Genomic DNA, 26848 nt, shown 5'->3' with positions numbered 1-26848 from the left:
GAGGCAGCTGCGAAGCTCTAAAGGGTCTTTCTGACATCCTGATTCCCCTCTGGGAAGCTGGGGAGCTCTCGGGTCAACCACCTTTCAGAGGATTGTCTTTTGGTCTCTGAGATGCAGGGCAATTCGGTACAATCTCTAAATCTAAATGTGCCCTGTGGGTATCATTTGTGGGAAAGTTCTCAGTCCAGAACATCCCCCGTGGAACAGTTTGAGGCTCCTTCAGTGAGGGTTCCTGAGGATCAGTTCACAAGCCTCTTTGGGGGACTGCTCAGCCTTGGGAGAAATTAGCAGGGGCTAGAAGCCTTACAATGCGGATGGATTGCTGACCTGGAGACCTGGGTCTCCACACAGGAATGAGACGGCAGGCATATGGGTAATCTTATTTAAGGCTCCCCTACCCCCCAACACACATACTGTTTACCTTTAAAATCATTTTGTAAAGAATGGCACAAGTTGGGGTTTATGTTTACCCAGCCAAACCCCTTCCCTGAGAGGAAAAAAAAAAAAAAATCCCCCTCCCATCATTTGCTGCTTTTCCCTCAGAGGAGGGTTCACAGCTATTTATAAAGCCAAGAGAAGTTCTAGGGCAAGATCACAGCTCCAGAAACAGGTCTGTCCTCTGTCCCCTGGTCTCCTCCTCTATGCTGGAGTCAGCGGTCCCCAGTCACAGAGTGGTGGGATTGCATCTGCTTCCTTTCTCCATAACAAGAGTAGGGCTGAGGGGCAGGGTTAGGAAAGTCCTTCCAGGGTCTGTCCTTGGCCTTTTGACTGACCAGTGTCCAGCCATCTCTGCTTCTGTTGGGGCTTCTCATGGTAGAAGACAGCTGGAGCTGGGATGGAGTTTAGACCACCCCGGGTCTCAGATTGGTGGACTAGAGCACCATGGAAATGTTCTGGGGTCCCTCAGGATTGGGACTCTTCCCTGAGGCCACTAGGCTTCTCTGAGCTGTGACCTCAAGGGTGAGAGAGATTGTGACAGATTAAATGTGTCTATAGAGCTGCATGATTGCAGGTTGAGTCTGAATGTGTTTCACCTGTATGTGGATGTGTGTCTCTGATCAGATCTGTGCTAACCAATAAAGCCTATTTTTAAAGTGCACATAAGAGGTTTGAGTTCTAACTCTATATCTGTCTGTGATGCTCTTGCCTTCATCGTACTCTATCCCCATACCCAAATCCCATAAAGCAATTATCCCCAGCCTCTCACCCCCATCCCATCCTTACCCTCCACATATCTATTTTTTTCAAGACCCCAGGAAAAGGGCAGGGTGCCCAGTCACTTCCCTGCTGAGCTAGGAGGAAGAGGGAAGGCAGGAAATCTAGAGGTCCAGATTCATATCATATACAGGTCCTTCTGGGCTCTTGCCACCAGCCTCTGAGCTTGATCCATCTCCTCCAGCCGAAGCCCATGGGGAAATGCAATGAGGTATTTCAAAGGCCTGTTTGTGGCTTTTGAGCCCAGAGTTGAGTTCTGTTCATCCAGGGTACCCTGGATTCCCCAACTTTCTTGAGGACACCTTGGTCCTCCCTAGAGGTCCTTATATATCCCACTCACCCCATGCCTCCCAGAAGCTGGGGTGAAAGGGTAAGGGAAATGAGACAGAACAAAGCTGAGGTTGGAGATGGTGTTCCTCCATCCCCACCCTCTGGCTACTGTCCCACTGGCAGGAAAGCCTGTGGGCAGTAAACTAGTCTCAGCACTTTCTCACTCCCAAAGAGCAGGCAGGTACCACCCTCCAGAGGACACGGGAAAGGAAGACGCTGGGGGTGGAACGGGGTCCGGGCGGTGGGCCAGCAGGCTGTGGGGAGAGGAAAGGAGCCCCTCCTCTGGGTCACTTGGACAGCCCCTCAGGTGACTCGATTTCAGTGCTGAAGAGTTCCCTGTAGAGTGGGGGGAAAGCAGCTTGGACCACGATGGGGTGGAGGTGCTGGAAGATTTGCAACTTTTCCACATGCTGGCTACACAGGCTCCGAAGCTTCCCCTTGGGTGGCAGCTAGAGATGGGTTAATGGGGAAGAGAGGGTCAGTACTTCAGCAAGAAGTGCTCTCATCCTTCCTGGGCTGGGCTAACCCTCCTGATTTTCCCAATGCATTTGGCACTTTGCGATCAGCCAAATCCCACTGGCAGAAGTATGAGCATGTGTGTGTCAGGACATCAGAGGCAAGTGAGAGCTGATGTGGGACAGGGGAATGTCTTATGGGTGAAGCCCCCACATCATGTTCCTGCTACTCCTAACATGAACCTTGTTAAAGGCTCTAACTCACACTTCATGCTTTTACAACAGCGACCTTCTGTGACTCTCTCTGTCATGTGCTGTCACACACCCTCTGTCTTTGCCCATGTTTCTCCCCTCTTTGGGATGCCTTTCCACCTCATCTTTGCTTGGCTGATTCTTATTCACCTCCCAGTGTCACGTGCACCTGGAATATTTCCCTCTGTCTGGAGCAAGCGTCCTTCCTCTGGGCTTCCCTCAGTGGCACTTACCACATTGTAAGAAAATGATCTAATCTGTCTGCCTTCCCACCCTGCATTTAAGCTCCTTGGGTGGGGAGCTCTCCCTCTGTCCCCTCTGTACCTATCATACTGCTTGGCACAAGGCACATACTCCATGGCCGAACTAAACAGACTTCCTAAGCAGGTACGCAACACTGCAAATAGCAAACCAACACTGCTGGCCCTCAGCCAAACGGGAAATGAAAAAGGCGCAGAAACCCATGATGAGACACAAGCAGGGAGACCTCACTGGAGAAATGCTGGAAAAACCATTCATCTCCTGCAGTGTCACATATAGCTAAGTGAGGCTTAAAAATACCTCTCACCAGCCATCGCCTTGCTCCCTGCGGCTTAGTTTCCTGGGAAAGGGACAGTCAGGGAAAAGCAGGCAGCATGGAGATCCCTTCATAGCTCTTGAATTCATTCTCTTCTCTGCTGCTTTACTCTGAGTTTGTCTGGGCTAGTGCAATAACTTCATTCATTCATTCAACAAATATTTGTTGAGAACCTGTCTGAATTTGGGCTAGGCACTGTGATGGGCTGTATACTGATGCATAAGTCAATAAAATAAAATCTCTACCTTTACTAAATTTACATTCTAGTGAGGGAGTCAGAAAATAAATAAATATATAATATGTTGGATAATAAGTTCTTTAAAGCTGGGTGATGGGTGGAAGGCTTTCTGTATGAAGTAAGCGGTTAGGGAAAGCCTCCCCTGAATGAAGGAATGGAGCGAGCCATTTGGAAGACTGGGGGAAGAACCTTCCGGGTGACAGTAGCAGCAGGTACAAAAGCCCTGAGATGCAACTGGGCTTGATGTGTCCAAGGACTAGCGAGGAGGCCAGTGTGTTTGGAATAGGTGATTGATGGGGGCAGTAGAAGGTCAGATGTAAAAAGGAGAAAGGGGTCATATGAGGAGGCCAGTTGGCCATGACACAGACTCTAGATTTGATTCTCAGCATGACAGGCAGCTATCGGAAAGTTGAGAACAAGAGAAGGACATGATATGACTGCCTTTTTAAAAGAGCCATCGTAAGTGCTGAGTAGGTGCTGTGTGGCTGCTACGGGGCAGACAAGGGTGGAGCAGGGGTCCAGTTAGGAGGCCTCTACTTGTCCAAGTGAGAGCAGATAGCTGTGGGGTGATGGTGGAGGAGGAGATGTATTTTGAAAGTGCATCCAAGATTTGCTTCCCAATTGCTCTCCCAGGTTCCAGTCTCTTCTCCTTCTAATCTATCTTATAGTAGATTAAAGTTAAAGTTCTTTAGGGCAGAGACTGTTTAAGTCATTTCTGTATCCTCAACCCCCAGCACTGTGCTTGGCACATAGCAAGGGCTCATTTGAATAACTACATAAATTGTTCCTTTACACTGGTTCCAAAGTAAATCGTCTGAATGACAGCTCTGATTATATCATTCCACTAGCGTTTGGGGCTCCCCACTGCCTAGGAATAAAGCCTTAACTCTTTAGCATGGCATTGGAAGTCCTGATTTGCCCCTGACCTGATTTTCAGGCTTATCTTCTGCTATTCTTCTGTCTCACCAATCTATCCCAGCTCCTGATCTTACACTTTGATCAAAATGTGCCACGAGCTATTCTTCATGTATGCACTATTTTGGCTCCTTATTTTTGCTCATATTATTCCCTAAGCCTACAATGCCTGCCCCACCCCCATGAATGACTGTTAAAATCTTATTACATCTTTCGTGGCTTAGTTTAAATGCCACCTTCTGTAGGAAGCACTTATGATCTACTCCTTTTACCCCCAAATTATTTGTAATCCCTGTTTTGTGCTCCCATAACAATGTCCCAATATCTCTTATTATAGTGATATAATCCCAGGGCACAGGGATGTAGTGGAAAGAGTACTGGAATTAAATCTTGCATTTATCACTTAACTAACAGCATACATAAGTCACTGAAGTCTCCTTATTGCTACAGGGAGATTTTAATACCTGTCCTATTGACTGGGTTGCCATGAGGATGAGAGAGCATAGCAGCAAAAGCATTTTGTTAATCGCTTTGTCATCATTATCAGGAAACACACTCTACTCTATATTTATTGGCACACATGTCTCTTCTTCATACCAGATTAAAATCTCTTGGTGGGGGCAAAGACGAAATCTCTGTATCTTTCCACAGTGCCTGTACATGCAGGTGTTGGGTAAGTGTTGGCTATATTAAACCGAGTTGTTCCCTGGAGGTCCCTTCCAATTCCAGGCTAACTTTCCATCCTTAACCGCGTGGCAGTCGCTGTTCATTCCTTTAGTTCCCGATGCTGTTGCAAGCTCTCTCACACAATGTGCCGCTCAAGCACTCCCTCCCCTGTGCCTGCAGACACTAGCCCTCACAAGCCCTGATGTCACAGTTCTGGCACTGGGCCTGGCCTCTTCTACCCCAGGGATTGCTCCTACCTTTGCCAGGATGCCTTGCCGATGAGTCTTGCAGAGATGATGATGAAAGGCCAGCTCCAGACTGTACTGCAGCTGTTCTACTTTCCTCTTCTCTTGGAGCCCTGGCCGGTCTGACGGAGGGGATGGGACCATAGCAAGAACGAGAAAGAACACGATGTTAACTTCCAGCAAAAGGGTGTATCTGTTTGTACATCTGTGCTGGATAGAGGCCTTCTCGTCTCTGTGCGTGTGTCTTGTTTTGATAATGGTAAGCTCTGGGACCTTGGGCTTGGCTAGCTGCCTACAAGGAACACTGGGAAAGATGAAAGGAGTGAGAACTTCTAACCTCCTAACTCCAAGCTACCTTTTCCCTGGTAACCTAATATTCTACGTAGCCCATTCAATGCGAGGCACTAGGATTCTGCCATGGGTGGGTGGGTGGGGGACTGAAGTGAAAGAAAGTGTTGGAAGAGAGCTCCCCCAACTCCTACCAAAAATGGCTCTAGATAAGAGGTGGCCTTCCTGAAGCCACCCAGGCCAGCACCAGGGCCTCTGCAGCAGTCTGTGGCTAACTTCAACACACAAACTGCCTTTTGCCCGGTTCCATACCCAGGAGTCATTTTTAAGGTTTTTATTTCCAGTCCAAGGGTTACGTTTAGGTCTCTACTCATTGGCAGAGTCAGAAGATTCTTGGTAAATAAACTCAGGTGAGCAGTTAGACTGACTTCCCAGGTTTGCTAAATACTTAGCATTCAGCTGGCTTAGCCCAGCCCACTCCACCTCAGTGGAGAGGGTAACCAGGGTCCTGCCATTATAGCCATACAGTCTTAGAATTAGTTCACACAGAGCAGCGATTCTCAATGTTGGTGGCCTGAGGGAGGCTGTTAAAATTCAGGTGCACCCCAGATGACACTGGCATCTCTGGAAAAGGAACCCAGGCAGCAACAGTTTTTAAAGCCGCCCAGGTGATCCCAATGTGTGCTACAATGAAATCACTGACGTAGACTAATAATCAGACTAATTTCTATCAGGGAAGCGGCTCATTGCCCCTCCTCCTCTCTCCCCCCACTTCTACCACCCACCTTGTGCTGCTCGTGTCCCTTCCTGAGGCTCCTCTGAATCTTCACTTTAACTTACTTTATCTTACAGCAACATTGGTGGGACTCATTCTGCCATTTAGAGCAATTTCCAGATGTAACCACAGCTGAAGGTCTAGATTCTCCAGTATCTGCCCCGCCACCTGAATGTCCCTTACCCAAGCCCAGCGACACTCACTGGCATTGATGAGAACAAGGGCTGTGTAGAGGGCAATCTCGTCCTCAGAAAAGCGCAAGGCACTGAGGGAGTGGGAGAAGTCGAAGATGGAGCTGATGAGCTCGCTGCAGCCTGATGGAGCAGAAATGGAAAGAATGAGCAAGCCAGGTGTGACTGTGGTGCCCCAGATACTGCCCTCTTCACGTTTGCAGCTGAGGGGCAATCTGCCTGGAAAGAGGGTGACCTGGGTCATGAAGCTTTGGATGGGGTTGGCATCAGAATCCTCTCTCTCATTTCCCCCTGCCCTCACCCAAGGCTCGGAACAGCTCCATGCCACCGTATTTGCCTTCAAAAAAGACTGTGTGGTTGTCAGCGTTGTAGGCCCGGCACATCCTGACCAGCACCACTTCCATTGCTCCTGGGCAGCAGGGAGAAAAGAGGCAGGGACAGCATCAGGCAGTCAGGAATCTGTCTCTGACTGCCTCAGTGTCCTGGTTTCCGTAAGCCAGCTCACTCCATTTGGCTCTGCCCCAATCCGCACTCTGTCCCTGCTCCTCCCAGGCCTGTCCACCCATCCCTGGGTACCTGTTTTGAGTAGCACGATCTGGTCATTCTGGCAGAGCTCCATAAAGCCTGAGAGCCTCTTAGCAAACTCCACCACGTACTGGATGGCCTCGGTGAGGCGGTGGGCACAGCGTTCCCACATCTCCCACATGGACTGCAGGGAGGGAGCAGGGTCCCGCTGTAGCCCGCTGTGTGACCCTGTGGTCCTCCCAAGCTATGGGAGCCCCACCTAATAAACTGCAGGGGTAGGTTCTGAACTCCCACATTCTCAACACTGGCATTTCTAAAAGGCTATTCTCAGCACAGATGCACTCAGGGATCAATTCCTGTCCATCAGTCCCACTCACTGAGCACCCACCAGCTGCCAGCACTGAAGAAGCCGTTGTGAGGGAACAAAACACCTGGGAAATGCAGCTTTGCCTTCACACAGCTTCATTTGTTGAGGCGAAAAGGACATACTGCCTCCCCTCCCCGCCAAAAAGGACATACCCAAGGTCTTCATAACCTTGAGAAGCAAATGTGATGTGCCAAATGAGAGTTTTTAGATCAAGTGGTATTGCTGGAGTGTGACAGGAGAGAGAGCACAAACCTTGGAGCCCGACGCATCTGAATTTGACTTTGACTCCACCCTTTTGTGACCTTGAGTAAGTATTAACCCCTTTGACCTCAGCTTCCCAGTCTGCTTCAAATAGAAATAAATGCCACCCTCATCGGTTGGTTGTGGTAAGGTTGAGGATAATTTATGTAAAGCATTTACATAGATTATGTAAATGATGGCAGAGAAGGGGTGTTTAACAAATGCTAATCAGGGTTTTGCTTATTGATTTTATTGATAGAGGAGGAGGAAGGAGAGCACACCAGGTCTGGGTGGTTGAGTAGGTAGGCTGAAGGCCAGGTAAAATTTTAGTAGGCAGGGTCTAAGGGAAAGCTCTCATCCATCTGCTAGGGTGTACACAGACACCCACGCAACAACACTTAAAAGTAATAAACACACTTGCTGGCCAGCCTGTGCCTGTCTGTGAAAGCCTGCCCCACCCCAGCCCCGCTGTGTGTGCAGGTAGCCGTCCTTGGACTCTCCCAGTGGCAGTGGGAATCCTCCCTTCCCGCACGGTCTCCTGGCCTCACCTTCCTCTGGTAGCCGGTTACCTCCTCCCGGGAGAAGATGTTGGAGCGCTGCCGTAGCAGGTCCTCCAGCCGCAGCTGACATGTCTCTCGGTAGGACTTACAGACGTTTCGCACCAGGTGCTCTGGGGCCAGAGAAGGAAGGCACGGCTCGATCTCAGCCAGCTCCTGCTCCTACCCATACAAGGGCCCCTCGCTGCCTGGCATGCCCTGCTCTGCCTCCTCCCTTGGCTTCTTGTCCAGGACCCCCAACTCCCTGGGCTCGTGCTTGGTTGATGTGGGGTGCTGGTGGAAGCCCCTCCCTTGTCTTCACCACCCCTCCACCTCCTCAGCCGCTCACCTATCTCTGTCAGGGAGGCATAAGGTGCCTCTGGGGTGCTGCGCAAACTGGAGCTGCAGTAGCTTTCCGGGCCCTGTCCTGGTTCCCCCAGCCCAGGATGCCTGGGCTCCTCAAAATGAAGTCCACATCTGTCAGGGGTCAGCTGGCGGCCTGTGCTGTAGGTGCTCTCTCTACCCTCAGCCTTGCCCCGCTCAGGGCTGTATTCAAGGTGGTATGAGGCCCCATTGAGCACTGCCTTGCCCACGTTGTTGGAATATGAGGGCCCAGATCCTGAGGCTCTCAGGAGGCCAGGGGGACAGGCAGAGGCCTCGGGTAGGTCAGGCGAGGAGCCCAGGGGCAGCTGCCCATCTGGAAGCCCCAAGGTGTAGGTGAGAGTGTCTGCTCCTTGGCCCCCTGCTGGAGGGGTCTTGGCCACTTGTTCCTGCTGCTGCTGTTGCTGCTGCTGCAGTTGTTTCTGCACTTCTGCATGCAGGCTGTCCCTCTGCTTCTTGGACATGCGGCCAAACTTGACAGCTGAAAGAGGTCCAGGGGTCAGGAGTTTATGAGGCAGGAGAACATGGTACAGGGCAGGGTCGCCAGGCATTTTGGTCATGACAGGACTAACTTGCTGCTCCCTGAATAGCTAGCTGACTCCAAGCACAGCTTCTCCAGCCTTGCCTAGAACCTCCCTTTAGGGAGCTTATTTTCAAGACCTCTCCTACCTCTCTCCCTTGTTTGCTCAGGGATCTGTCCAGCCTGCCATTTCAATCTCCTGAGCAAAATCTTCTATGTTCTAAACCAACTTCTAATAGAATTCGAGCAATGAGTCTGGGCTAGGCATTCTGGCCTCCTGATGCTGGTGCTGGGGGTGGTTGAGTAGGGGGCCTCAAGCTGTATTGGGGTCAACTCGCCTGTCTGGGAGGGTCAGAGGAAGAGGAGAACAGAGAACACAGGTCTCCCTGTGGTCAGGCCTGCAGGCTCCCTGGTGACCTAGATACTCACCACAGCCCAACCCGCTCCGCGGCTGGTTTCTAACATCCTCTTCTGCTCTCTCTTTCCTGCCTTTTTCCTCCCCCCGCCACCCCTCCCAGGTGTGGGGGCACAGCCCCTTGCCCCGCCTGCCCCTTTGCACTCCTGCGTGTTTCCTTTTGCTTTGTTATTTTGGGTGCTGAAAAGTGCTGACGGGCTCCTTCAGGCTCCTTGTCACCTCACGCCTTCCCCAGCCCCGCCCTGGACTCCTTCTGTGGTGGGGGGTGAGGGGTTGGTGAGGAGGTGGGGGGTGAGGAAGGGGGATAAGTCACCAGGAACACCAGCCTCCCCTCCAACCTTCTGGTTTATTCTCAGGCTGACTCTGTTTCCCTTCATAGCCACGGTCCTGAGTCCTAGGACAGGAATGGGGGACTAGGAAGGGAGATGGAGTGATGGGGTAGTAGTGAAAGATGCAGAAACTGGATGGGAGCAGGGCCAGAGAGGAGCAGGGGGAGGAGAATTCATCCCAAGGAGGAAGGGATGAAGAGGTCTGGGACCTCAGCAAAAGGAGGTTTGTCCCAGCAGAGCCTGAAGTTGGTAAATCTGAAGAGCTTTCAGATGGGGTGACCTGCTCCTCCCCACAGTGGAAGAGACATGGGGCTGTCAACAGGAGGAATGGAGAGCAGACCTCTGGAAGGGCGTTTTTGCGGCTTAAGCCCTGGCTAGCACAGCAAGCCAGGCTGCTGCTCTGGAGATTCCAGGGAAACCCCGGGGGCTGCCTGCTTGGCCTCACCATCTCGGGACATGCCCAGTGCCAGGCATTTCTGCAGGCGGCAGTGCTGGCATCGGTTTCGGCTAGTGCGATCGATGGGGCAGTTCTGCTGACGGGTGCAGGAGTAGGCCACGTTACAATGCTGGCTCCGGCGGAAGAAACCCTGGGGAAAGCAGGTGGAGGCCAAGACTGCTTATCCTGGCCAGGCCCAGCTTGATCCTGAGGGGCTCCAGCCATGAGCTCCGGCCCCAGCTTTCCTACATCCTGTGACCTGTCAAGTCTCTCTTTTCCATTTCTTTGCGTAATTGCAGTTTGTCCTGCAACCACTTCTGCAGCTTAGGACAAGGCCCTCCCTGTACTCAGGGCTCTCCAGGGAGGCGTCAACAAGGCAGCTCCCTAGCTGCCGTAGGAGACCATCCCTGGAGTCAGAACCAGAGCCATGGAGGCCCTTCTCCTCCCTCTCTGAAGAGACTGTGTGTGCACGTGCGGGCCCACACATGTGTGACTGCAACTCACCTTGCAGCCCTCACAGGTGATAACCCCGTAGTGGATCCCAGACGACTTGTCCCCACAGATTTTGCAAGGGATCACTTCAATTTGTGCTGGAATTGAAGAGAGAGAGAAGTAGGTCAGTCCAGGAGGCTTTTCTGCATCCTACCGCCATGTACCTGGACTGCAGACACAGGTACCTGGTGCTTCCCCCACTTCTCCAACCAGCTTCAACTTACTGTTTCCCTCTTGCAAAATGGGAGGGGAAGTGAAGTGCCAAATGCTTCTTACAGAGGGCCTGAGGAGGCTGTTTTTTGTTTCACAGAGGAGGGGGGTGTATAGGGGGCAGGCGGGAGTTATATCTCTATGGAGGTAGAGAAAGCAGCTGCAAAGAGGCCACCTGCTCAGCCCTTCGAGTTGAAAAGCTCCAGTTGCCTCCCTCTTGCCTTGGGACATAGGAGTCCTCACCACCTCACACACCTGCTTCCCGCCCAAGGGGCTTCCTTTGCATCTCCCTCCCCCACTGAGGCTCAGCACCCATGGGCAGAGTGTGGGGCATGCAGGAAGATGTGGACTACCAGGCAGGAGGCAACTGGGGGCTGGGCAGAGATGCCAGCCATTCTCAGCCAGACAGTGAAGGCGCGGGGAGGGGCTGCACAGAGCCCAGGAGCCCAGGAGAGTGGGGCTCAACAACCCAGCTCTGCTGGAAGCCCGAGAGCCTGGGGGAGAATGAAACAGGGCTCCTAGGCCCTTGGCCCCAGAGCGGAGAGAGGGTGGCTCTGTGTATATCAGTGTGCAAGAGTGCATATACTTATGTGTGTATAAGGGCATCTGTGTCCAACTGTGTAAGCACAAATTATGAATGCTAAAACTGGCTGAAACTGGAGACCATCTCTTTCAGCCACTCAGTTTCACAGATGGACTAGGCCAGCTAAGGTAAGGTATTGGCCCTGTTCACATAACTAGTTTGCCTGAGAGCTGGGTCTATATCCCAGTTCTCCTGAGCTTCCCATTATGCTGATCTGTGTACATCACTTTGGGGGCATATACATCAATGGGCAGATTTGAAGAGGTGTGTACATGCATGAAAGGTATATGTGATCTGTGAACCAGTGGGCAGGTCTGCCTGAGCTGGCGTACACACGTGCATGTTAGCATTTGCTTGCCAGGCACCAGGACCCCAGATTCTCTCTCCACTGAACTCACTATAACCTGTGCCTGCTGCCTCTCCCCTGTAGTTTGCTGCTGGCCCAGGTCTGACTCCTCTATTTTGCCCTGTCCCTGTTGAAGCACATGGCTCTCTGCTGAGTTTCAAGGGACAAGCAGGAGCCTACTCCCGGCCCATGTTGAAAGGCAGCTGGGCAAAGCTTGAGGTCTCTGGCTACTTCAGATGTTCTCAGCACTTCCACGGGCATGTGAGTCTCTTCTGCCATTGCTGACCTGCTGTCTCCCTCTGAGGGTGGAGGCCTGAGGTGGAACCGGCCAGAAAAGTGGTCTAGGGCCAAAGCCCCTTCTCATCTGCGATGTGTCTCCCACCCAAAGGTCAGAGAAGTGGCAGCCTCCCTGTAGGGCAAATCCATATTCCTGTGGCTCACTTCCTGCCCCAGGCCTGGCCTCTGGCCACATGCAGGGCCTGCTGATGTGAGGTTGGGAGGGAGGCTATGGCCTACCCACCAGTCCCCAAATATAGTTTCATCAGCCTAAGCCATCATCCCCTCAGGCCAGCCTTGAGTGGAGTCAGTAGCTGCCTCCCCATGGGGCCAGGACACGTGGGTGTCTGAAGTCCCTCCATTAGAAGTTGATTCTTTCCCCTCCACCAGCCACACTTGCCCTCCCGACACCCACGCAGTAAGCTGTGGGCACCCCAGGACCAGACGGTAAGTGAGCTTTTTAGGTTCTTTCCAGTAAATTAAGAGCAGGTTTTAATGCATAGGGGGAAGAAAGAATAAGAGGGGATTAGATGCCTGGAAGAGGGGTGGAAAATGTGGGGGCACTTGCACTTCCAGTCACTTAGATTCTCTCTCTAGGCCTCTCCCTTGTCGGTAAGATCAGGATAAAAACAATACTGCCTGTCCATGGTGATTGCAGGTAGCACAGAGTAATTAAATGATATCACTGATGGGAAAGCCCTGTGTAGAGAGAAAGCGCTGCATACACTAGTTACTGCCGGGTGGGGGTGAAGGCGGGGGAACCCACTGGGCACGGTGAGGCCGGCGAAGCATGTGGGCCCCACAGATTCTGCTCTTGCCCCACAGCTTTCCCTCCAACACTGCGGTAACTCTCTCCTCAGTGGCCCTAAGACCAGAAAGGGGAGAAACCAACGTGGGTCACACAAAAAAGTGAGTGGGAGGGAGATTAGGCCAAGCCACAGTGGGAACTCGGGCTCTTGCCCAGCAGTCAACCACAGGCCTCCCTGCCTCTTCCCTTCTCCAGGAGCCACATCCGTGTGCGTGTGTGCACTGACCACATGGGTGACCCTAGACACATCTCCCTGCCCCACACCTGACCCACTGCTGGTCTTGACCCTAGGAACCTCACAACAATGTCACTAAGACCCTGCCCTTCTCATAGGAAGATGCGGCCAGCCAAGGATCCCCTTCACAAATACACATGTATGGGGGATGCTGGAGCCTTGGGCCCCAGCCACCAGGTCAGCCCCTCCTCTGTCCTCCCTAACCACAGTCCAAAACAGAGGCGCACAGTGAGACAGGCACATAGAGTCAGAGACTCTGAGCTAGAGGGTCAGACCTTCTAGCCTCTCTGAGCTAGAGACACCAAGAAGTTTGGGAACGGGAGAAAACAAAGACATAGGCCTAGAGATGGAGAGATAGCCACAGAAACACAGAAAAACACACACTTGTGTCCTGGCCCCAGACCCAACTGGTGGCCCCCTCACCACCATCAGGTGCTCTTGTCCTACTCCTCCCTCCTTCCCCTGCCACCTGTACTCCCTCGATGCCATCTACCCCAAACCTCAAAGAGAAAGTACCAGTGCGCCTGAGTGTGTGTGACTTGTGGAGGAGGGGAGGGGAGAGAACGGGAAGGGGACTGGTAGAGTGGTGGTGGGGTGAGAGGAGCTGAAAACACCTTCCAGGAGGCACCTTCAAAACCTGCCCCTGCGAGCCCCTTCCCTGAAGCAGCAGGTGGTGGGAACCCAGATTGGGGAGGGGGAGCTGAGTAATCACAGGATTACTCAAACTGTTGCCTGGGAGCCTGGCCTGCCAGGAACTTACCATCTAAGGGCCTGACGGTGCCAGGAACCAGAGCCAAGCAAAGGTCAGGGACCTCTAGGCCAGCCCCTACATCGCTCGGCTCCCACAGCAGCCCTCGCTCTGTCCGTACCCTCGCCTGCTTTCTTGCAAAGATCTTTGTATCTCACCTGCCTCTAAAAGGAGAGAGAAATGCCTGGTGCGGTGCACATACTAGCTCCTTAAATCATCTAGTGACTGAATGACTCTAGCCTTTTGCATCTCAAACAAGATCACCTGGGAATCTTGTTCATCTGTGGGTCCCTATTCAGAATATCTGAAGTGGGGCTTGAGGTTCTGCATTTTCGTAAGCTCCTGGGTGGTGCCTGCGCATGCTGGTCTTCAGCTTATACTATGAGTAGAAAGAATTTAGTCCTTCTTCCTGCTTTTGTGCCAGGCTGCTGCTCCCAGGGGATGGGAATAGGGCTGGCTATCTTCCTGAGCTCATTGTTGTATCTTCCCTGCCATCCAGTGTGACTTGTAAAGCTTCATTCTAGTACAGTACTAGAAAAAGAAAATGAATCTCCTCTGGATTGCTTCAGAGATCAAACAATCTCCAGGGAGCATCCTACTAGAACCTCCTTGAGGAGAAATACGGTAGAGGCAACATAGTCCTCCTCTACCTCCAGCCCCCTCTAATCGCACCCTCCTCACAGCTGCAAGATTCATTGATAGTGCTCTTTGAATGCACCCAGAGCCTGGCCCTGTGCCACCCTAGGAAGCCAACCCTGGGTCCTGTCCAGGTGCCCTATGCCACAGAGAGGAAGTGGTAGGAGCAGAGGAGGGGGATCTCTCCCCACAAACCCCAGAACCAGCCCCAGTCAGGGTGGAGAATGGATTCAGACAGAGGAACCCTGGGGTCCTCAACTCCTTTTGTCAGTCTAGAGCTGGGCCCCTTCCTCTCTTCTCTTTCTTTCTCCCTTTTTTTCAATGGATATTGATTAAGGAGGAATAATAATGATAGACGTAAGTGTTGGCCAAATTCTTACTTTGTGCCAGGCTTTATATGCATTTTTATTTAATCATCACAATAACCCTGTGAAGTAGGTACTACTAGAATTGTCCCCATTTTACAGATGAGAAAACTGAGGCCTAGAAAGAACAAGTCGCTTGACTAAGGTTACACAGCCAGATGTGGCAGATCTGGCATTTGAACCCAGGTCACTGTAGCTCTGGAGCCAATGCCCTCAACTATTAAGCTATATGCCCTAGGAGGATGAGAGGCTCAAATGCATGGAGGAGAATGGGACAGGGGACATGGTTATTGGCTGCAGGGGAAAAAGTGTGAAGTGAGGGTAGTGAGCTAAGAATGCAATTTAGGGAGGAAACCCATAGAACTAAAGCCAGGACTCATCTGTAGTATAAAAATCCAGAGAGATAGTGTTCCCTCTGTCCCAACTCTTCCTCTGTGGTCCCAGCCTTTCCCCATTTCTCTAAAGCCAAGGTGGGACAACTTGTCCATCCCAGCAGAGTTCCAGATTTGGGACTGCTCCAAAGACCACGGCTCCTTTTAGGGTGTGGACTAGGTTTCCTACATCCTGGTGGACCTCTCTCGGCAGAAATGAATGAATGAATGAGAAAGAGGAATGTATCTCTTTTCTCAGCTTAGGCCCCCTCTCTCCCCACAACCTAAACTCTCAGTGCCTCTCCCCACTGTGACCACAACTCTAGCTAGGGGTCCCTTGAGTACCCCAACCTGCCACCAGCCTCCCTCCTTTCTCAGCTCTCAGTTCCCCCAGCTTCTGCAAAGTTGGAAACCAAGGTGGTGGGTGCTGCCACAGGGCAGCAGGAGAGGGAGGGCAGGGTGGGGGCCAGGGAGAAGTGGTTCTACCTGGTGCACACTACCCCCAGCCCAGGCCAGGGCCCTTCCCACAGCCCCTGGTGAGAATTTTCTGCTGATACACCCAGATCCTAGGGCTGAGAAAATAGTGAAGCTAAAACTCAGGTGGGCGAGGGAGAGTCTGGGGTTTTGAAAAGCCATGAAAGACAGCCAGCCACCCGAAACCCCCTCCTGGTGCCCCCGCCACCCCCGCAGTCTGGGACAGGAGAAAGGAGGGGAAACAAGAGAATTGAGTGAAAACAACCAGTGCATGGGGGGAGGGGATGAATCACCAGGAGGAAGCTCTGAGGAGTGGGAGCCCAGACGTCACAACCAGCGCCTTCCCTTCCTCCAGGGCTGTAGCTCCTCCTTTCCAAAGCACCTCTGAAGCTCCAGGAGGCCAGTGGACCCAGAAAGACACTGGCTCTGGCCCTGAGTCTCTGCCCTGTTACTGTCCCTCCCCCCACATAGACATCTCCATCTTTTCTGAGCCTGAGAGATCCGGCGAAGGGGCTGCATTGCAGCTGCAGGGGGAGTGGAGATTAGACCTCAGACAGGGCCAGCTGTTGGGGACAGGAGCAAGACCCCAGGGCTGCCTTCCTTGGAGCACTTAGCATGGGAAAGTCCCTGTTCCCTGTTAGTTTGAGTCAGTGTCACAGAGGCAGGGGAGGGAGAGAGTGAGCCCCTGGTAGGGACAGCAGTACCAACATACATGTTTTTGCTGTGACAGGACAGGCTGGGGCTCTCCAAATTCTAGTACCTTGGGTTCAGGGCGTTTGGGATTTCTGTCAGAAATGGGAAGAAAGGGAAAGAGGGGTGCTACAGGGAAGGAGGAAGCCCTTTATACAGTCCTCGGCTTGCCCTGGGCTTGCAAGGTGAGATCCATGGCACCCTGGGGACTTGGAGTTCTTTCTGGCCTGCTGCTTCTCATGATCGTGATCAGACCCAAGAAAGATCCGGGCACAGCAGAGACAGGCATGTGACCCCGCACCCCTTGGCCTCCCACCTTCCCATCCAGGCCTGTGCCAGGGCTGTACACCTACTGGCTCCACACACACAAGCCCCCTGGAGTGAGATGACTGGGCCACCCTCCCTCTGGCTGGTGCGGATTCTCTGCTAATGGACATTTCTTCTCTACTTGACAGCAGCAGGTTACCGTGTCAGGGAGCCTGTACCATCCTGTCAGAACCTCCATGCTTCCCACAACTGCTTTCCTAGACCCAGTCAATAACTCACTCTGTCTCCCCTCTCCTGCCTGTCTTCCCCTTGCCTTGCCCTGTGTATGCGTGCCTTGTGATCTTCTACACTCTAGCAGAAGTCTCTGAGCTTCACGTCTCCATGTTCAGGCTCTCCTGGTATTTCTCATCCATGTCTCCATCTGGACATTACCCTCTCCCCATGTTAATCTATCTGTTCTTTGAGTTCAGCCTCTGCATCTCTATTTCTTGGTCTGTTTCTTCTGTGTGTCTGGCCCTTTCTCTTTGGGTGGGTCACAGTCCCAAGCCCCGAGTGCTCTGACTCCCCAGCAGTGGTCGGAGGGGCTGGTGGTGGTTGGCACTCACGAGGGTCAGATAACGTGGGGCTATGAGATACCCAGAAATGTCCAGGTGGGAAGGACCACTGGCAGTGACCCCCAGACTGGAGGAGACCCCCTGTCCTACCCACCAGCCTGGACAGTGCTGTATGTGTGGTGGGGGGGTGGATAGAATGGAGAGCTGCCCAAGTGTCTCCCTCAGCCCCTGCTGGGGACTCTTGCCCTGCTGCTGGCTTGGAGCATACCCAATCATTGCAACCCGTGGTTGATTTGCTGATTTGGGGCCACTTTTGGGAAGACCAGTCTGCCAGCCTTTGCTGCTAATAGGGAGAAGCTAGAAGGGAAACCGGAGCTCCAAGAGGCTCTTCTTCCTTTGTCTGGAAGCTTTTGGCTCCTCTTTTGGCTCCAACCCCTCCTTATCCATCACAGCTCACACCCCTGCACTGCAGTCTCAGTCCCAATCACAGAAGTGGCGCTCTTTTCTTTCCATGGCCTCCTTTTCTTCACCTCTCTGGGATTGCTGAGTCTCCCTCACTACCCTTGGGGATGCCTACTTGAGGGACCAGGGCTCTCTCCTTGGTCCTGGGATTTCAGAATTGGGAAACTCTATAATTGGCTTTGTTTTGCGAAAACTCAGCCCCCTTGTTTTGCAAACTAGAGGCCAGGGCCCAGTGACTTGCCTAAGGCTACATGCCTAGTAAGTGACAGAGATGGCACCAGAACCAGATTCTCAGTCCATGGGTCTTTCCAGGACCCAATATGGCCTTCCTCCTGTGGCTTGTGGGAAGACCCCAGGTTGAAGCTAGGGCTGCCTCAGGCCATAGGGGCATGGGCTTCCTTTTTCCTCATTCACTCTGTGCTCTGAGAGGTTCTCTGGCTTCCTTTACATGAGCATGGGTGACTGTCTGTTGTGGGCATCCTTGCTCTGCTGGAAGGTACAGGGACCCAAACATCTGCCCACCAGCTGTTGGCCCACAGCTCCAAGCCAGGAAGGGGGTGAGGCCAAGGACTTACTGCTCCCATCTCCACTGCCTCTACCCCCCATCAGATGGGTGACTGAGTGGGAGGACCACACACATGCGCACACACGCGCGCACACACTGCCTGGATTCCACTTAGTCCTCATGTCCCTGGGTTGGGCAGAAAGTGTGGTGGCTCTGAGGCCTGGATGCTGGGGTTCTGACCTCCGCTGCCTGCTGACCTCAGTTTACTCTCACTGTCCTACTGCTTCAGGGCACAGCAGCCGCCCTGGCCTCTTTCCACCCCACCCACAAGCAGGTTGGAAGCACAAAGGGAAACACCACAGCAGTGGCCAGGAGAGTGAGTGCAGGACCCCGGTAATCAGCCTCCATTCACTACCAGCTGTGTAACCTTGAGTGAAGCACTCAGCCTCCCTGGGGCTCGGTTTCTTTTTGTAAAATGAGGGGGCTGGATACCTCAGAAACTCTTGGAGTTTCTTTCCAGAACTCATGACAGAGTTCCTTGACAGTCCGTTTACTGTCGCTGCTGTAAGTGAGACTCCCCAGGGGCCCCACCCATCTCCCAACAGATCTTGGCCTTGACCAGGACACACCCTGCCAGGGAGGAGCACTCGACTTTGCACGTACCGTTCTTTCCAGAGGGCTCAGGGTGATGGCAGGATCCAGGCCTCCCCCGCTCCCAGGTGCCCCATTCACTTACTTCTCATGACTGAGCCTGGGCTTTGCCGCCTTGGCTCACAGTCCTTCTCAGTGGAGAGTGGCCCAGGGATGGGGTGCAGCTGGCAGCAGATTGGGGGCGAAGCCCTCTCAGCAGTGCCTCAGCCCGCAGCTCTGCACCTAGCTCTCCCCCGGTGCTTCTGGGCAGGGGGGTTTAAGCTCAGCACCACACAGGTGGCCAAGTGACACCCCCCCCACTCCACCCCCCAAGGGTGCAGCGGGTAGGATGACAGGCACCCCACGTGGCCAATCTGGGCCTGAGCAGGGTATGAGGGGCGGGGCAGCCAATCGTAGGGGGCGTTGGAAAATTCCAAAACCACATGCGACAGCCACACGCGGTAAAAGCTGTTTCCACCCGCCAGGGTAGTTCTGGCTGGGGAGCTGGAATGGAGCTCACAGGAGCATGGGGCCAGGTTCCTGCTCCCCCTCCCTCTGATGACCCCTGAGCCTGACCCTCTTTGCCAGGTGACTCCAGGGACAGGGATGTTTCCCGAGGTAAGTCACAGGATGTCTGCCTGGTTGGTGGCATGTGCCACCTGAGACCCTGTAGACTGCCAACAGCCATGCACAGCATGGTGGAGTCTGGGGGCTGTCCCACCACCCACCATGCCCACGCTCCTCCCTACAGACATGATGTATACTCTGGACTAGGGAAGAAATGAAAATAGTAGTAGGGGCAGAAATCATCAGGTAAACACGCAGGAATTTCCTCAGGAGCAAAACTGCTAAAATTGGAATGCAGAGAATGAAGATTCTCTTCTTTGTCCTCCCCATAATCATAATGATAGTGCTTACTGTGTGCCGGGAACGGTTCTAAATGTTTTATGTGGATTATCTAACCCTCACGAAATACTTTATGAGGTAGGCTACCACTGTCCCCATTTCAAAGATGAGGAAAGTGAGACACAGAGAGGTTAAGTAACTTGCCCAAGGTTACACAGCTGGTAAGTAGTGGAGTCAGGATTCAAGTTCAGGCAGATTGGCCTCAGATCCCACTTGAGGGATGAGAGTGTTTCTCTGGTTCAAGTCTGCTTTGGAGGGTGTCCTAGCTTGGAAGGTCTCCTGGCATGTGAGTTTCTCTGTAGAATTTCTTGATTGGGGATCCTTCTGAGGGGTGAAAAAATTTCAGAGGCCCTCTCAGCCTCATATCTGCTCTGCAGGGTACCTCAACCTTGGGAATCCCTCTTCAGGGCCCCTCATAATCAGACCTCCTCTTGGTCTGGGGGTACCTTTGGGTTCCTCATCTTGGACCCCTTCTTGGGGTTTTCTTAATTCAAGGGCCATTTTTCAGTCTTTCCATTTTTCGGAGGTCTTAATAGCTCTGGATTCTCTGGGCCAAACCTCCTAAGATGTCTTTGATCTTGCTAGGACTCTAGCAGCTCCTAAGCCAGGTACAGGCCTTTCCCTGCTGGACTTCCTGGGGCCTCAGGAGCTGGACAGTGGATTGGGGGAGAGGCTGTCAGCCCGGATCTTCATGAGGACACTCATGGGTGGGGGTGAGGGATGGCTGCAGAGGGCCAGGAGATTGGGAAGGGGATAAGGAAGTATGGTCCTGGCCGAGGTCTCTGTGGTAAGGGGTTAAGGGTAGGAATGGGTTTGGCCTCTCCCAGTTCCCGCTGCTCCAAAAGTCCCCCTACTCCCCCCACCCACATATGGTCCCTGGCCCCCTCCCCCAGCTCACCCGCGTCACTCCCTGACCCGCTTTCCTCCCAGGGCCCTGCTCAGCATTTCCGTGGGGCCCTGTGGCTAGGGGCAGACGAGGCACTAATCAGGATTGTGCTGAGCAAAGCAAGCCCCCACCCAAGAGGGTGTAGTGTCCTAGACAGTCCGTAGCCCCTGTCTGGCCAGCTCAGGCAGGAGGGTGATGCCTTGCCCTATGAGATGTCTCTGCGTGGAACAGGGAGGCTCTAGGGGATTTTGGCAGTGGGAGGTGGGCAGTGAGCTCTCAGGAGGAACTGGCAGGCAATCCAGGGAAGGCCATGGGGAAGTGGAGGTGGCCTTTCCCACCCCAGAGAGGTCCTCACCAGTTCAGGGCCCCATGCTTACGGAAGCCTTCCCCAGAGTGCCCTCGGGCTGCTGAGGGCCTGCATGGCCTGATGGGCATAAGTTTTGGACTGAGGTGGAATTGGTGCCTTTTCTGGGGGAGTAGCCTCTCCCACAAACTAAGAGACAGATCTGATGTGCTGAGGGATCCTTAGAGAGGATGCTTACTCACTAGAGTCCACTGGGAAGTCCTTCTTGAGCTCTAGCCCCTTCTCACATGCTGTAGTCTCAGTCTTTCAGGGCCCCAAGGCACAGAGTGTCATTCTGTTCATTCACAGATCCTGTTCATTCTGTTTCCTACAGAGACTTTCCTGACCTCCAAACCTGCACAACCTGGCTCTAGGCTTGTTCACACCTCAGGATGTGTTAACCACAGAGAACACCAAACCTGGCTGTGCCACCACAAAACCTGGTGCAGGCTCCCTGGCCTCCCTTAGTGGTGGTGCTGAGTTCTTGAGACCACCTCCTCTCCCTCGCTCTCCATCTCCTGCCCTCCTGGGCCCAGCAGTCTGGCCCGCCCTCGCCCCCACCTGTGCCTCTGTCCAGCACCTCTCCCCTCTGCATGGTTTCCTTTTCCTCTGTGCTCTCCCTGTTTCTTTACAGGCTTCCCTTTCGCTCTTCAGGCTTCTTCCTTATCTACCCCCGTGGCGCTTATCTGTGGTTTCTTCACCCCTCCCCTTCCTTTCCTCTTCACCCTTCTATTTTCCTGGCTCGACCTCCCTTCAGGCCCATGCCATCCTGCCCTGCGCCTCCATCTCTGTCCCAGAGCCCTTGCTGAATTCTCCATCTTGCAAACCCTGCACCAGTTCTTGCCCCCATCCCCCTACTCACAGGTGTGGGTCTTCTTTGCAGCCAGCAGCTCTGTAAAGGGAAAAGAGGGGTTGAGGTCAAAAGTTGAAGACCAAGGCGGGGATGAGACTCTCCCCCATTCACAGGATCCCACCTCCTTCCTTCCCAGCAGAGCCTGGCGCCTGAGGAGAGGGTGGGCTGACTGCGCAGCGCTCCCCTCTCCTTCCTCCTCTGCTCTGCGGCCATACTGGCCCTCTTCCAGGTCCTCCGAAGTGCCCGGTTCCCCACTGCCTCTGGGACTTCCCCAAGCTGCTGCTCCTGCCTGGAATGCCCTTCCCTCCCACACCTCCTAATCTAACCAACTTCCCTTCATCCCTCAGGTCTCAGATTGTATCTCTTCTTTGGAGAAGCCATGCGAGCCCCTCCCCGCCCTCGTGCAGACACACTCAGCACCTTGTATTTGATTTAGGGGCACTCAACACATGACTTGACTGCTTTTTGTATAGCCCCCACTGTTTATGAAATGGATCTTTCTTGCTCTATTGTAAGCCCTGTGAAGGGACTGTGTCTGTCTTATTCACCTTGTAATTTCCACATTAGCGGTGCACAATAAATGTCCTGCAGCCAGAGTTAAGTCTCTGTGGGAGTGAAATCTCTTAGTTTATCCATGCCTGAAAGCACCAGGGAATTCCAGAGGTATGGGAGTTGGGAGTAGGGTGGAGAGGATGTTTGTAGGAAGAAGAAGGGAGAACTGAAAATACAGACCCCTCTCTGGCTTCCACGGGCCAGGCTTCACTGGCCCAGCAGCCTGCAGAGGGACAAATCCCTTCCCTGCTGCTGCATGGTTGGGTCTGGGGGGAGACCAGGCAGTAGGGAATACAGGTGGTTGATGGGGGTTGCAAGTCTGCACAGACCTCCAGAAGGGGCAGCTGCTGAGGGGAGAGCCCTTGCTACAGCATGGCTGGGGGGTCATTCACTCATACAGTTAGCATTTATGAAACACTTAGCAAGGGTTCCTACATCTGCCTAGCAGTGCCTCAAAGAGCACGGGGCCAGTCTTTTGTCCTAGAAAGCCCTCCAGCCCCACCTTATGCCCCCTACAGTTTCCTTAACATCTGGTTCTGTTCTGTTACTTTTTTCCTCCTGCTGTCCAATCCCGACACGCATATACACCACACACGCAACAAAGAGCACGGGGCCAGTCTTTTGTCCTAGAAAGCCCTCCAGCCCCACCTTATGCCCCCTATAGTTTCCTTAACATCTGGTTCTGTTCTGTTCCTTTTTTCCTCCTGCTGTCCAATCCCGACACGCATATACACCACACACGCAGACTGTCCCTCTGCCTGGAAGATGCTCTTCACTAGCAGGCTTCCTACACCGGGCTGCCTTGGGGTGAGTGGGCCTGATGGCTTAGGCTCTGCTGGGATGGGGGAAGGGGGAGGACTGCCTGCAGGGGGCGTGGCTCCCACCTGGCCCCACCCAGCTTCCTCCCTGACATGGCACCTGTCTCTCTGGCCTCCAGCCTTGCACCTCAGAGCAGAGCTGGGATGGGGGTGCTCCCCTTGCTTGCCCGGGCAGCTGAGTTCTTCCTCCACCAGGCAGCTCTGGAGCTTGGCAACTCCAGAACTCATACTTTTCCCTCGGTGCTCATGGCTGACCAAGCGTGTGGCCATGGGATCCTGCTCTGAGGGGGTTCCTGAGTTAGACTGTCAGTGGGGACTACCTGATTGTCCCTCCCTGCCCCTGGCCCAGTGTCCCACACTGTGCTGAAAATGAAACCCCATACCCCTGGGCCAGTGGGGAGGAAAGTGTCAGGCTAGTGGCCACAGGCAGCCGACAGAATGTGATTGCTCTCCCCACCCCCAAGTCTGTCACTCCTTAAAGGCAGGACAGGTTCCTCCACTGGTGAATGCCACCGCTGCCCAGGGGCCTGGCCAGCTGAGATCAGTAAAGCAGTGTCCTCACCACCTCCCAGGGGCACGCTCATACCTGGGAGAGTTGCCCACATTCTGATCCCTCCCTTGATCTAGCTTCCCTGACACTGCTCTCTCCCTCCCCTCCCCCATTCCAACCTGTCTTTTCCGTCTTCACCTCTTCCTTTCTTTCCCCTTTTCCTATTTCTCCTCCTCTGTCATTTCCCCAGCCCCTCCTCCTGGTTCTCCTTCAGTTTCTATCGACTCACCCTGCTGCACTCCCCTGCCAATCCATCTCTCTCTCCTCTGTGCTCTTGTCCCTGCCTCCCCTGCTCACTTCTTTCCCAGTCTCTTCCATCTCTCCTCTCCTCTGAGCCTCCTGGCTGTCCCTTCCAGCTGCCTGCAGGGCTGTGGGGCCTCTTACCCCGTGAGGTTCGGTGGTGTCTCTGTGGGGCCCTGTCCATGGGGCAGCTCCCTTGGTGCCGTCCTTGCTGCCCTGGCTGCCCAGGAGGGCAGGGAGCAGGGCCCAGGGGAGGGAGGCGGGAGGAGGGAGGGAGCACCTGGCCTGTCAGCAGGCAGGGGAAAGGAGTGGCTGGCAGAGCGTCCTGGCACCAGGAGGGGACGTAGGAAGAGACCAGTGGACCAGAGTCTGGAGCCTTGAGGAGAAACAGGATAGGTGAAAGGAAGGGAACTAGCCTTTACTGATCACTTACTGTGTGCCGGGCCCTTTGTCAGGCACTTTATGTAAATCCATGATGTTACTTTTTATGTTACTCCTCACAACACCCCCCACAGGGAAGCATAATTATTCTAGATTTTCTAATGAATCAAATGATGCTCAGAGATATTAATTTCTTACCCAAGGATTTGCCCAAGGACAACAAGCAGTTGATCTATGACTTGAACCCAGGTCTTCAGGCCTTCAGAATCCTGTAGTTTCTTTATTTTTTATTTTTTTATTTTTTAAAAGATGACCAGTAAGGGGATCTTAACCCTTGACTTGGTGGTGTCAGCACCACGCTCAGCCAGTGAGCTAACCGGCCATCCCTATATGGGATCCGAACCCGTGGCCTTGGTGTTATCAGCACCACACTCTCCTGAGTGAGCCACGGGCCGGCCCCTAGAATCCTGTGGTTTCTACCTAAGACAGGTGACAGGAACAGGGAAGATGGGGAAGGGAGGGCATATTTGGGGGGATTCTGCCTTTTCTCCAGGATGAGGTCAGACTTGTCCAGTGGTTCCTTGGCTCCTTAAGGCCACTACCTGCTTGGCCCCTGTCCCTGCTGCCCTTTCTTAGAACTCCCTGACTCCCCGAGGCTTCCACATGCTCCTGGTTTGTTGGGGGCCAGGGGCAGGCCTAGAGGTGTGTGGAGGGAGAGGAACAGTGGGAGGGGAGAGAAGAGGTGAGACCTCCACTGGACCAGTAGGGAGGAGGAGAGCCACACAGACTGAGCAGGCCCACTCTGAGGCCTGCACTGAAGGGTCTGCAGAGGGCCAAGGATCCAGGATGCCACTTTTCTGCATGGCCTGGGCCCAGAGTTTGATTAGCTGGGCCTGGCTCTCCTAGTTACCCAACAGGAGCTGGCCAGGTGCCAGGCTGCAGCAGGAGGTTCCCTGGCACCTCCTCCTGCTCTCCTTCCAGCTGGTAAACAGCAGAGCAGGAGCCGGCCACGCCAGAGCCTCGTGACTCACCCACTCCCCCCACCTGGAGCACGTGGCACCTGGTGTGGAGAGCGCAGGCAGCTGTCCCTTCCATATTCTGCCCTCCCATCTCACCATCTTCCACTCCTGCCCTACCCTGGAGCTTCACACTCTTCTACCATCAGCACCTCTATTCCTGGGTAGCTCCCAGAGTCTTCCAATGTCTGCAGCTTGAGGGACAAAGGTCAGATGTGGAGAAGGACTTTCCAACTCCTAGAGTGGTTGACAATGGCACGGAGTGTAAGGAAAAAGGAGGGGAAGCTTCTGGGGAGCTTCTTGTACTGTGAGTCTGAGGGTTTGTGTCTGCGCCTGCAAGGCTCTGACTATCCCGGTGTTCTTCCAGCAAGTGCGGGCCCACGTGTCTATGGACAATTCTCTGTATAGAACAGGATGTCAGTCTGTTTGGAGCTCTGCTATTGGGCAGGTTTGGAGTAAGAGGCAAAGCTTTCTGTGGCACCACCCCACCCGGTACCCTCTGGCTGACAAGCGGAGCCAGCAAGGGCAGGGGACAGGTTGCAGGGGATGTGGGGGGCTTGCTGGGCAGTGTGTTTCTACTCTCCTCTCTCCAGAGCTCCACAGTAATCCTCTCTCCACCTCTCCCTGCCTGGCCCTGCCTGGCCAGGACTCTCCTGTTTTATGTGCCTCCCCAGCACTCCCCTCTCTATCTCTCTTCCTCTTAGGCCTCTCTTTCTTGGTCACTCTGGGTCTCCTGGGGCCCTTCCAAACCTCCGACCCCAATTGTAGGCACAGAGTGGGGGTCATGCAGAATTATTGCAGGCAGGCACTCAGCACCCTAAATATTGCAGCTATGGCTGCCTCTCCCAGTTGTGCTGCTGCGTGGGGTGGAGAGGAAGTGACTTGGGGTTGGGAAGACCGGGTCCTAGCCGCTGCGCCTAGAGAGTCACATGCTTCCTAGGCATTCTCATGTCTCTGCTCCTTCCCTGCCCTAATCATTGATGGCATAATCCCCAGGACAACAAGCTACCTTTGTTATCCTTTTGGGAGTCTCCCCTCTCACTTAACCTTCTTGCTGCAATCACAGCCCCTTTTCTGAAGGAATCAGTCCTTTCGAAGGAGGGCAGTAGTTATTTCCTTTTCAAATACATTTTACATTCTTATGCAAGGAGGAGGCTGATAGAGATCAGAGAATCATTTCACCCCCACGTGCCCAGTCCCCTTATCAGGCTGGGGAATCTCAGTGCAGGGGGCAAACAGCCTAGAGGAGGCAGGAGGTGGTAGTGGTGGCTTGGAACTGGAGAGCAGTCACCAACTTCTCTTTCCCTTCCTCTCCACCCCCAAACCACAGAAACCACTTAAAGCTCAGCATAAGCCTTCCCTTCCAGGGAGGGCCTGGGGGCTAAGGGTGGAAAATATGTGAGGCCTGGGCAGCCTGCAATGCCACACACCACCCAGCCCCATCCTTGGAGGGCCATCTCCTGTGAGAAGCCTGATCCAGAGATTAGGGACCACCTTCTTTGTGTTCTAGGTCTCCCCATGCCTGGGGAGACCTCCCCCCACCGTAGTGACTCAGGGAGGGGGCTGTGCCTCAACCGTTAAAAAGTGGACAACCCAGGTTCTATGAACACCTGTAGTCTCCACCCCTCCCCCTTCCAGTCACAAAGGCCACTGTGGGTGGAGAGAACAGTGGAAGTTTGACCCTAGCTCCTGGCCTTGAACTTTCCAGGATGACCTCTCATCTATCAATTAACATTTATAGTCACAGGCTTACAG

General features: G+C 53.6%; 1 protein-coding gene across 2 annotated transcripts; it reads right to left on the bottom strand.

The window, feature by feature from the left end:
* Nucleotides 1–368: 368 nt before the first annotated feature.
* Nucleotides 369–23975, bottom strand: RORC (RAR-related orphan receptor C). Of its 2 annotated transcripts, XM_008575137.1 has the most exons (11): nt 23841–23975; nt 21546–21575; nt 10401–10486; nt 9906–10047; nt 8165–8677; nt 7828–7949; nt 6724–6856; nt 6449–6556; nt 6160–6270; nt 4906–5015; nt 369–1994 (listed from the first exon to the last, which is right to left on the bottom strand). In XM_008575137.1, exons 1-11 carry the CDS (start codon nt 23878–23880, stop codon nt 1833–1835), a joined length of 1557 nt encoding a protein of 518 aa, XP_008573359.1. In that variant the 5' UTR covers nt 23881–23975; the 3' UTR covers nt 369–1832. The 2 variants fall into 2 exon arrangements, with proteins under 2 accessions (XP_008573359.1, XP_008573360.1); XM_008575138.1 differs by lacking the exons at nt 21546–21575; nt 23841–23975 and adding an exon at nt 11814–11896.
* Nucleotides 23976–26848: the final 2873 nt, after the last annotated feature.

This window comes from Galeopterus variegatus, unplaced genomic scaffold (genome assembly GCF_000696425.1).
Source record: "Galeopterus variegatus unplaced genomic scaffold, G_variegatus-3.0.2 Scaffold1148, whole genome shotgun sequence".
Lineage (NCBI taxonomy): Eukaryota > Metazoa > Chordata > Mammalia > Dermoptera > Cynocephalidae > Galeopterus > Galeopterus variegatus.
The sequence above is the reverse complement of the archived record's forward strand: the minus strand, read 5'-3'. Positions and strand labels throughout refer to the sequence as shown.

What these genes read in the sequence shown, in the direction of transcription:
- RORC (XM_008575137.1), bottom strand. Translation starts at nt 23,880, where the DNA reads ATGGACAGGGCCCCACAGAGACACCACCGAACCTCACGGG. An exon ending in ACACCACCGAACCTCACGGG is followed by an intron (nt 21,576 to 23,840) that starts GTAAGAGGCCCC and finishes TTCCCTTTACAG; the next exon opens with AGCTGCTGGCTGCAAAGAAG. An exon ending in TAACCGGCTACCAGAGGAAG is followed by an intron (nt 6,857 to 7,827) that starts GTGAGGCCAGGA and finishes CCCTCCCTGCAG; the next exon opens with TCCATGTGGGAGATGTGGGA.